The sequence below is a fragment of the Felis catus genome, chromosome A2 (genome assembly GCF_018350175.1).
Source record: "Felis catus isolate Fca126 chromosome A2, F.catus_Fca126_mat1.0, whole genome shotgun sequence".
Lineage (NCBI taxonomy): Eukaryota > Metazoa > Chordata > Mammalia > Carnivora > Felidae > Felis > Felis catus.
The window spans coordinates 57,041,458-57,053,137 of NC_058369.1; the positions used below are offsets into that span (position 1 = coordinate 57,041,458).

General features: G+C 40.1%; 1 protein-coding gene across 4 annotated transcripts; it reads right to left on the bottom strand.

Annotated features, from left to right (window-relative positions):
• Positions 1-657: 657 nt before the first annotated feature.
• On the bottom strand, positions 658-11,377 carry CNBP (CCHC-type zinc finger nucleic acid binding protein). Of its 4 annotated transcripts, none has more exons than XM_003982540.6 (5): positions 11,219-11,377; positions 3,551-3,667; positions 3,339-3,431; positions 2,957-3,155; positions 658-1,655 (listed from the first exon to the last, which is right to left on the bottom strand). In XM_003982540.6, exons 2-5 carry the CDS (start codon positions 3,651-3,653, stop codon positions 1,538-1,540), a joined length of 513 nt encoding a protein of 170 aa, XP_003982589.1. In that variant the 5' UTR covers positions 3,654-3,667; positions 11,219-11,377; the 3' UTR covers positions 658-1,537. The 4 variants fall into 4 exon arrangements, with proteins under 4 accessions (XP_003982589.1, XP_011278540.1, XP_003982588.1 ...); XM_011280238.4 differs by having other exon boundaries at positions 2,957-3,158; XM_003982539.6 differs by having other exon boundaries at positions 3,530-3,667.
• Positions 11,378-11,680: the final 303 nt, after the last annotated feature.

The following is an 11,680-nucleotide window of genomic DNA, read 5'->3' on the forward strand; positions in this document are numbered from 1 at the left end:
ATACATTTTTCAACCAAGTTTCCAGTAAGTCATGTACAAAGTGAGTTCCTTAAACCAAATGATTTCTAAGGTCCACCTCAACTCTAGATCAAATCCTAGAAAAAACAATCTAACATTTCAGATCCTTGTGAAGCCCAGGAAAACTATTAAATGCTAAAACAGAACAATGGGGGCACCTGGGTGGTTCAATTGGTTGAGCGTCTGACTTTGGCTCAGGTCATGATCTCGCGGTTTGTGGATTCAAGCCCCACGTGGGGCTCTGTGCTGACAGCTCAGAGCCTGAAGCCTGCTTCAGATTCTGTGTCTCTCTGCCCCTCCCCCACTTGCTCACTCTCAAAAATAAAAATAAATAAAAAATAAAAACATAACAACAATGGCATTAAAACTATTGAGAGTGAACACCAGAGCTCAAGGACAGCAATATAATGGGTTACAAAGAGAAATAAAACTTTTACATCTTCGCAAACAGACACCTAAATAGCTAAAGCCTATGCTTCCTTATAACAGGTATTTTTCATTACTAAGACGTGACTTAGTACACAAAGAAAAGTCCAAACTGTCAACTTTTAGTCCTCCACATTCCCCTCTTTAATATGGCATTTTGCACTATATACATTAATGAAAATTTGAAACAAACAAAAAGAACTTTAGTCAAACTCCCCTTCCTCCTCCAGCTTTATTGGATAGTTTAAAATTACATTTCTATTTTCTAGGACTTCAGTTGCTTTTTCCATCTGACTTTTAAAAACTGATTACAGCAAATGAAACACAGTTGTCTAAGTGATATAGTATACAAAAATAACATCTTGATTTCTGTGAAAATGCATTTCTCTGCAATTCCTGAATAACTCCAAATTATGCTAACTCTGAGCTTAGATGTTTACTCTGGGTTTTAGATTTAGTCTTTGAAAAAAATGTGTTCTAAACCTTTGTCATCACCTTATGTATATCCAGCATCAACGCTGTGATGAAGTTGTTCCTGTTTAGGCCTTTATCCCGATCTTTCTTGCACAGCCATTAACACACGTTTGTCTTTTTATTTTGTTTACTCCCACTCAACTGTATGTTCTATGTAGGGCCTGATACAGATGTTACTTGATGTTATTTAATAGCTACTGAGGTCAGACAATCCAAGGCCATCATTATGCTAAAATTAAAGTTATTTATGGAAGCTCATAGATACTTCCAGAATTGTTTTTACCTCCTACATGGGAACATATCCAAGAAACCCAGAACGGGCTTACTGGTCTGACTCAACTCTTCCCATTCATCAATCCCTATTCACCAGTGGCGCGGAAAGGGGGTTCTTTAACAAAGCATTATACATAACACCTCTACCAAACTAAACATAAACTTTTTTTTTGTAGTTAAATGCAGAAAGTCGATTTTTTTCCACCCCTTTCCTCCTTTTACACGGCAAGTAAAGCTCACTGGCCTGGGAGTAGCCTCTATCTGCCAACCTTTGGCCAGTGAAGAGGATTCAGAGAAAATAATACAACCATCAATCAGAAAAAGGAGGGGCGACAAAGGAAAATAATTAAGCTGTGGCTTCAATCGTGCATTCCCGTGCAAGGTGCCCTGACTCGCCACAGCGGTAACAGTTGACTTCACTTGTCTTGCTGCAATTGATGGCTACATGACCAGTTTCACCACACCTACAAAAAAAATAAGAAGAGAAAGAAATTAAGATAATTTTCACAATGTGTTCAGAAAATACAAAACCATAGTGAAGCAATAATTAACTGAACAAAAAGCAGTTAACAAGTGAAGGAACATATTTTTTCCCCTCAAAACAGTCTCATTAACCCCTAAACTAAGAGCAGAAAGGAGGAATTAGATAACAAAGTACTCAATCGTGCAGCCTAAGCCATTACATTAAAATTAAAAATTTTCAGGGGCGCCTGGGTGGCGCAGTCGGTTAAGCGTCCGACTTCAGCCAGGTCACGATCTCGCGGTCCATGAGTTCGAGCCCCGCGCCGGGCTCTGGGCTGATGGCTCAGAGCCTGGAGCCTGTTTCCGATTCTGTGTCTCCCTCTCTCTCTGCCCCTCCCCCGTTCATGCTCTGTCTCTCTCTGTCCCAAAAATAAATAAAAACGTTGAAAAAAATTTTTTTTTAAAAATTAAAAATTTTCACTGTAAGAGATCCACCAATATCAAAACCAACACAACAATAACACTGGGCAAAATGCTGTTACCTTTTTAAAAAAGTTTTTATAATCTCTACATCAAACATGGGGCTCAAACTCACAACCTCAAAATCAAGAATCGCATGCTCCACTAACTGAGCCATCCAGGTGCCCCAAGATGTTGAACCTTTATACAAATTAATCCCTAAGATCTCACTGGTATGTACGTATCAAAACTTACCAAATTTTACACTTTAAATACGTACATTATATGTCACAACCACAAAGATTTCTGGTTGCAGGACAAAAGATTTGTGGATGGGGGTGGGGAGGTGCCTTAGTGGCTCAGTCAGTTAAGCATCCAACTTCGGCTTAGGTCATGATCTCTAGGTTTGGGATTTCAAGTCCACCATTGGGCTGTGTGTGAACAGTGCGGACCCTGCTTGGGATTTACTCTCTCCCTTCTCTCTGCGTCACCCCCACAAAAATAAACATTGAAAACAAAACAAAAACAGATCTGTGTATGCGAATTATAAATTTAGTTTTCTCCAATGTCTCTGAAAACACCAAATTACAGCATAACGTTAATTTTTACATTAAAAATTCCCAAGTTGTGTAAGCTGTCCAGCAGCCATAAGCCACAAATTATCATGGTAGAATAGTGACTAATGTACAGATAGGCTGCTGGTTATATATGCTTAAAACCATTATCATCTGGTCACAACCAACTTTCACTGAACGTACTGGTCCACAAGGTCCTTCCATTTATAGCTCACTTCTAAAATAATCTCTACAATGAGCTTTCCTTCAGTAACACCCTAACAACTTACCTATAGCACTTCACTTTGGTGCAGTCTTTTTGAATGTGTCCAAATTCTCCACAAGAATAGCACTTCTGCTCATCAGCATGGTCACAGTCACGAGCCAGATGGCCTGGTTTGCCACAGTTGTAGCAGCACTGCTCTCGCTCTCTCTTGGGCTCCTTGCAGTCCTTGGCAATGTGGCCACCTCTACCGCAGTTATAGCAGGCTTCAACAATAAGGAAAAGAAGCAGACCAAGACTATAAAACCTTTACATAACGTTGCTGTTCTAAGCCATACAATACAAAATCTCAAAAGTAGCAAGTCCTTTCCAATGCTACGTGCAGTAGTAGTACATCCTCACCGCTCCAAGTTCTAGAAGGGTATGAAAAGGAAGTGTTAAATACTTACCATCCTCTTGAAGATCACAATCCTTGGCAAGATGACCAGACTCACCACAGCGATAACAGATGTCTGGAAGAGATGAGGAAACAAACTGGAAACCTATTTTGGGCAGAAACAAAAAGAATTTGACTAATTAGACCAGTCTTGATACTAAGAAACACTGAAGTACTTCAAAATTTTTTATTCGACAAAAATACCTCTATCCGAGGTAAAACCACCTCTGCCACGGCTTCTCATTCCACGACCACGGCCTCCACCAGTAGGGCATTCCCGGGCCCAATGACCAGATCGTCCACACTTGAAACACTCATTGCTGCTCATGGCTGCAGTTAGATCTTCAAAATATTAAAAATGACAATGTTAAACCACTTGGAATTACTTTAACTTTTATTGCCCTTTTAGTGTATTTTTGGATAATTATTCTGGGGGGGAAGAAGCCAGAATATACATTGGTTAGGAAAAACAGCCACACAACTATACACTTAGACATTATACACCTATTATGAAATATATTAAAAGTGAAAAAAAAATGTAAACATATTTTGATATAATTCTTGATCTTTAAAACCATTAGGATTATGCATATATTAATACAAATGTTAATTCAGTTATTGATGGGGGTGATAGAATTTATAGAGTTAATATCAATGAATATCCATTATTAGAAATAACACCTACCTCATGCGAGGTCCAACTTAATGGACACATTTTCATGGTTACAAGCCAGTAAACTTTATTTTGGGCAACTGGAAGTTATTTAATAGTCATAAAATCAGAAAAGCTCAAACCAATGGAGCTGTAGTATGGATTGAAAGTGAGGGGTAAAGAAAAACAATTTCTCTCTGTAACTCTAGTATCTAACACCCAGTTGTGCTGCAACACTTGCCTGCTGACTCTTTAGAGCAGGTATGTTAGAAGAAACGCAGGACATAAATTTTATCTCTAGAAGGTACAGTATGTTAAAAATATTAGAAAAACAACAAAAAGGCACACCAAAATGCTAATAGCACCTAAAGCACTGAGACCACTTTTTTCTCTTTTCTATTCTCTCCAAGTTTTCCCAGTTTTACATTTAAAACAACACTACTTGGAATTTCACAATAGATTCCTTTATTGGGTACTACTTTTTTACAAAAAAGGGAAAAACTCCCACTAAAGCAAATGGATTTTATACTTCTTATGTAACAATCTAAAAATAAGCAAGGGCTATTCCTGGAATAGAATGGAAAAGAATGGAATGTTTCAGGACAAACTCCTCAGAAAGTGGTTAAAAAAAACCCAGCTCAAAACAATGTAATAACCTTTACATTTCCACATCTGAACATTTTTACCCTTATTTCCAGTGTCAAGCCATGGTATAAGAAGTTTTTTTTAACTACCCTCTCAAAGCCAACCGTTAAGGACCATGGTCTAGCAAAACATATTGCTTCAAGGGAACAAGACTGACTGGACAGTGGAATTACCCAAACCAACCACAGCACCGAATATCAAATGACAGCAAAACAGTAAAGCCTCCACCCATTTTTTAACTGGTTCATCACAAGTTATAGAGATAGTAACTAAAAATTAAGCTGAAGTTCAGTTTCAAAAGTTTCCATTGTCAAATATTCAAAAGAATTCAATACTTATCCCAAGTCTCTGCAATCAGATTCAGGATAAGTTTTCAAAAGGGATCTTTCTATCAATTCTTGCCACTTGCCATATGAACACATTAACAAAAAAGGGAAGGGCAGGTGCGGAGCTGCATGGGATACTTAAGCATTAGTGGTTTCAGATGCATAATGTGCATTTCTAGCCAGAAGAAAACAGCCACTGGAAAATCTGAGATTACATTTGCTTTCTTATACTGGTATTAGCCTTCAATATTATGTGAGCTCCTGGCTTCCAGAGAGAACAAAATAAGATAAAAAGATCACAGAAAAGAGCTGCTTAGGGTACCTCATCCTCCTCTCCATCCCCATTTCATTTTGGATCTTCTCCAGTTTACAGCCAGACCAATTTGAGCACATTTAACTACTGCTGTCGATGAATTCTTTGCACAGAAATGATCATGTTCTTTTACAACGTAAGTTAGGCAATATGAAAAGTCCTTAATAGGTTATCATTTAATATTTAAAGAAGACTGTTTTTACAGAAAATGACAATCCTATACATTCAACATGCTATATATTTCCAATGCTAATTTAAAAAAAATGATCGTTCCAGGTAATCTCCCCTTCAGACTGCTACTTTAAAAGGGCCTTGTTTATTTCATAATAAAGTACAAAGGAAATGCATTATAATGAATCATCATGTGTTTATCAGTGGAATAAGGTCAACAGGTAAAAAATTTCAGGTTTACTTTTGGTATAGAAATATCAGTTTAAAAAACGACTCAAGATTTAATTTACACATAGATTTTTCATGAACTGTTTCTCCGTTTTGCCTTATCTCTCTTTTCACGGTACCCAGATCCTAAAGGAAAAAGAAATGATAGGAAAAGTACTTCTGGAAAGAAGACAATTAGTTAAAGTAACATTAAAAGATTAAACACTAAGCTCTACTTCCTCCTACCCTAATTCCTAATTGAAAGTTGGTTAAAATGTGATCATTGCTGTATGAACCACAAATTACTTAGGGAAAAAGGTATTTCTTCATTTAGACAGAAATTAAACTATTCCACAAAACAGATATGCAACTTTATACATGTAACTAATTTTAAATATTTGTTTTGCCATCAACAAATTTCAGTCTCACATAATTTTGTTCACTGGAGTAAATTAAGGCTTAATACTACATCTTAAAAGGTAAAAGAAACATTAACTTCATTAATATCCCAAAGACCATCATCAGTAGGCCACAGGCTTTTTTAAAGGTCTTCTCAGTGGGCTTAGGTACCGTGTGTGCAATCTGCCTCTTCTCCCTTCAGCCAAGCCAACTGCAGTCAATTAGCTGTTCTGTATTTTCACTAAGTCCCCTGTGATATATTTGTCTCTTCATTAACATTAAACCAACCCACTCCCACTACATTTTAGAGACCCGCCACTTATCCTAGGAGCAGGTCCCCATCCTAATATCCATCTTATATGCAAATGTATTGAGTTAAAAGTTCTTTAGAGAATTGTATGCTATTCCCTATGAAAAGGAGTGCCAGTAAGGTAAGAAAATTGAAAATTATGGCTCTGTGATTCTCACAGCCTATGACTGCTCTTGGCTGCAATTTTGCAGCACTGTTCTGCCTCCGCTCCCTCCACCTGTCACAACCTTTTCCAACCTTCAAGGGCCAGCTCAAATGCCAACTCTTATAAAAGAATCTGACCACATCTCCCAGCTTGGAACTCTCCTTCCTAGTTAAACCCAGGGTACTTTGTTAGGATCTGTCTGATGATACTACCATATTGCCTCTTACCTTGAGGGCAGAGACCAAGTACTTCACCTTTCAATCATCACAACACCCCATATAATTATTCTTTTAGTGGCAGTTGTATTCAGTATTTGAACAGCTGGGGGGGGGGGGGCAACTAATAGTCATTTGCTGAATGAAACAAACTGTTTCTTGTACAGACCCAACCCAATCTAACCAAGTACTAACAATAAAACACCTAAATTCTTGCTATCACGGGAATTATTGCACCATTAGAGTAACAATGTATTTTTAAATTATGTACTCATTAAGGATGAACTCTAAATTCAAGAATGCTTATTTCAGATTACCTAACAAAATCCTATTACTCCAAGAATTCAATCAACTAGACCTCAGTAATATTTTATGGAATGCTACAAAACGTATCTACAAATTTAAAAGACAAAATGCTTATTTTCACTGTTGCCAGGCAGAAAGAGCACATGTATTTTCCTCCTTTTGCTGCTAAAACTCATTGCTAGGTATCTCTACACCTATGTTATCTTCACATAGTAAAAAGATTTGGGGACCATAGGTAAGCCTGGGTTAACAACTTAACCCAGTTAACCACCTGTTGTGTTACCTCAGAAATTTGATGTATTAGGAAAAGATGGGAAAACTGATCAGTGATGAGAAGTGTTACCAGGTGCCCTGTGCTTAACAGATGCTCAATTTTAAAACACTTTTAAGGGTTTAAGTCCTCTGTTTACATAGTTATTCCTTCCTTTCCACTCTTCCTCCAATTAAGTTAGATTGCTTACAGGTGGATTAGAACTCAGTGCAATGCCTACAGAGCAGACTTAGCATAGGGCAAACTGTGCTTATAATGAAGTTTTCCATCTCATAAAGTCTACTTCCTCAATGGAATGGAGAAGAGCGAAGAAAAATGGGTGAATGCCAAATGACTTCACATTCCCAACAACAGAAATGTTGTGTTTCCACTTTAATTTTTGTATATCTAATTTTCATGACACAAACCACACTTAAAGATGTGTAGGAGCACAGGTCATGCCAGGCAGCAGGAGGGATAATGCAGTCAAGATATCGCCTGAAAAGACTGAAAATTCACTGAAAGACCATATGTAACTAAGAGGTCTATTTTACACTCATCTAGGCTTAAATCTCACAATTGGTACCAAAACACCGTAATACTAACTTGTCTTCATCAATGTAATTGTTCCACATTTTTGATAATAAGAACAAAGCCAGTAAATGACTTAAATCTTAATACACAATTCAAGACTAACAATGTGAGTTGCAATGAATAAAAGACCCTGTCTCTATAAATACATTTAAAATAGGTAGTGATAGCTAAGGGGGGGGGGGTGACAAGGTATGATGGGGACCTGGCTATCCTGTTTTATATGGCTTTCCTAATATACCTGTATATATTCACATTTTCGGCATCTCTAGTTATTTCCCTCAAGTGTAGGATTATCCCTGACTCATCCATGTAACCCTAACTGCATCCAGACCATAGGGGAGCTTTTGTCCCCCTGAATATACTCATTCATCACTACACTCTAATAAACTGGTTCAGTGTTCCAACATGGTACTGCAACATTTCAGGCTGTTTTAAGACAAATAAAAAACTCAGAATGGAAGGAAGTTACATTGTGTATAGTTACCTGCATTCCGGCCAGAATAATGGAGACCAGAGTGCAACAGTGGGAGTGATTCTGGGTTCTCATCCTGGTTTCTGCTCTGATTACCCACAAAGGGTTTGGAGGTTTTAATAGCTAGATATCTACTGCGGCTCAAAGGTTAATAAACATAGTATCTACAATCCTTACAAGTTATGCAAGTTATGCATTCTTGTTCCCATTTTACTGATAGGGAAGCTCAAGAACTGAGACCACATAAAACATGTCAATTTTAATACAAAAAGTATTTGTATTCTGTATTCTTATCTCTTTAGATAAATTGAAACTAGAACTGATAGCTTTTTAAAAATACACAGCCATACACAACCATACACAAATTTATTCACAGCATACCATCACACAGCTTTCCTGAATTTTAAGCCAAGACAGATTTTCTCAAACCTCTTTGTAGAACTTAAAAAGTGTCACTACAGATCCAAAGACTGACCACCTGATTTCCCTAGTTAATACCCTCATTTGTAATTATGGAGCCACTCCAGGTGATCACTATATTACATTCTCATACTACTGATTAATAGATTCTACTTACAACTTGGATTTTGGTTGCCACAAGCTCTCACTTTATTATTCCAGCAGTTTTTTACAACATAAAAATGGTGCACAGTTTACTGGAATTCTCAATAGCATGCCCTTACTGCAGCAGCATCTGACACTGCCAGAATAGGAGTTCTATTAAGTGAGACAGTAAGGAAAGAGCATTCTCCACATAGCAGGCCAGGATGCCTTGGCATCAGTCTTCTGGCTCTCCACTTACTGTCAGGAGGCTAGGAAGAGGAAAGAAGCCAACAATTTTTTAAAACTCTCACTCCTGCAAAAAAAAAAAAAAAAAAAAAAAAAAAGGCAAAATCTCTCTTGTGGTCAAGTGCTTAGCCAACAGACCAATCGTTCCAATTAGTCAAACTGTGGTTCCATTGCTTTTAAGCACCAATTTGGTAACTTCCCATGTAGGATGTAGGTACCAGGTATTTTTATTAGATTTAAAAAGAACAGTAAAAATAATCCAAACATGTAACCATTCACAAAACCCACTTATAATACCGTAAAGAAGACATCACTCTGCCTGTTCCAGTTGTTCAAATGCTAGTGTAATAAATGCCCTTTGATCTTCCATTGATTTGGCTCAAAATATTTTAGAGACTCCACATTTGTTTGAAATCATTACCTCTCATTATCAAACATGAAAATGTGGACCTTTGGGTTGCTAAAACTCATCCAAGTTTTCTAATGTGACATATGCAGATAAGTACACAAACATACGGATAGCTTTAAAAAAAAAAAAAAACACCACTGCCAAGAGTTGCAATTTGGAGAAACTTTCAAGTCCTTAATTCAGCCCTTGGGACTCTAATAAATGATTCCTTTTATATTCCAGTGCAAGAGAGCTCCTTGTAGACAAGAATCAGGCTCAACAACCTAAACAGAGTACACCTAAGTACGTGGCATTTGCAGGTGTGATTAAGCCATGATCAGAGCAATTTTTAAGGAAGTATTTGAAAATAACTGCTTTGCAGAGGGGGAAAAAAAGCCTAAGAGGTGGGAATTTCATCTCCTGCATCTTTTAAAAACCCTCAAAACCTTACATGCAATTTACAGCTCTCGAGCAACAGAGTAACAAAGTTGCTATCTTAAGGTAACTCTTCCATGCAGAAATTAACTGGTTATGTTTCTCTCAAAAACTGAGTCAAACGACAGGAAAGAAGGAAAGCCTTTTTAAAAAAAACTTGTATGAGGAGGCTGTAAATTAATCCGTTTACCTTAAAAGAAAAAAGCAACCCAGATTCTTCTTACACTTTCTGTCTTTCTGAATGACTGAAACACACTATCCCAAGTCACAAATGACTACTGAGCAATATTTTCTTTTTCTAAGTAAGCTCCCCAATACCAGATGCAGTCACTTCCTTTGGAAGTGCCCTGTGACTGGGGCCATGTGGTTAACATGTGGCAACAAGCATAATGCTTACCCATAATAAAATCAACACCCAAACCCAAATGTGGGCAATTATGTCGTTCTAAAATAGGTTTTCACATTTGGAATATCTAGATGGGGGCTGGCTCATTAACTTTCACGTCTCGTTTTTAGATTAAATTATATTCGTTTAATGAATCCAAGAAATGATGTGTGTTTCGTTGATTCATGGAAAGCGAAACCTAGCTGCCTCTTTTCGAATTGCCATGTAAGACAAGTAATTTAGCCTTTGAACGACGATAAAAATTCAAGGATCGGGAAGCTATCAAGTATAGAGAGTAAGAATTTCAAACATTCTCAGACCTTCTGGCAGGGTATCCCCTCACTCTAACCGCAAGCGCGTCTTCAATGACCCTTTTCTAAGCCCATCAGAACACTTGGCACATGGCCCGCCAGGCCCACTACCCCAGCACATGGCCTGCATAAATACCCAACCCCCCCGCTCCCCATCTGCACTAGGGTCTTTTCCCCACCACAACCACCTTCCACTAAGTTCCCGCCAAATCGACCCTCCTTCCCGCATTCCACGACCCTTCAAGTCTCAGGGCCTCAGTCCCAAGGGCGCACGGGCCTGGGCCTCCTCTGCTTTAAGGCTGCGGCCTGGGGTGCGGCCTTGGCCGCAGAAGAGGCCCCGACGCGCAGCGGCCCGGCTTCCCAAGACGCAAGGAAGGGCGGAAGGGTCGTCCGACTGCGGCAGGCCGGAAACCTGAACCTGAAGCAGCGGTGGCAGCCGAGTTTCCCGCCTGACGCAGCAGCAGAGCAGGCCAGAGTGCGGCCGCCATCGCCGCCTCACCGCTCCCTACCCTCTCCGTCCGCCTCGGCCAGGGCCCGCACCGTGGCTCCCCCAAGCCCAGGCCCCACTCCAGGCCCTCACCTTCGGCGTCTGAGCTGGCCCGCAGCGGCGGAGACTCGGACGCAGGCCCGGAGAAGTCGGCTCGCAAGGTAGCGGCTGTTTATTTTCAGGGTCCTTGCCTGCGCCACACGCGGGTCTGCACACGGCCCCACACACGCCGCTGCGCACGGCTCTCCTCCGCCTCGCCCACGCGGCCAATCAGCGCGCGGAGCTCCGCGGTCCAATCAGAGTCGCCCAGAGGAGGGCCGCCCAGCTTGAGCGCGGCGCGGGGCGGGGCGGGCTTCTACCTCGGCGCGCCGCGGTCTTTCCCGCCGTGCCCCGCGCGCGGCCTTTCCCGCCTGGAACCTCGGCCCCCGACCGTTCTCGGGCTCTTCCCGCTAAATTCCAGGCCCCTCGCGACCCCGTCCCGGCCTTGGTGATCTTTCGCGGCAGCCGGCGACGAGGGATGCCAGAGGGCGGGTCTGATTGAAATGGCTGTGATTA

Coding starts and splice junctions, on each gene's coding strand:
- CNBP (XM_019825145.3), bottom strand. CDS start 3,653: ATGAGCAGCAATGAGTGTTTCAAGTGTGGACGATCTGGTCATTGGGCC. Junction 3,159..3,338: donor TTGTGATCTTCAAGAGGATG/GTAAGTATTTAA, acceptor TCCTTATTGTTG/AAGCCTGCTATAACTGCGGT. Junction 1,656..2,956: donor ACCAAAGTGAAGTGCTATAG/GTAAGTTGTTAG, acceptor TTTTTTTTGTAG/GTGTGGTGAAACTGGTCATG.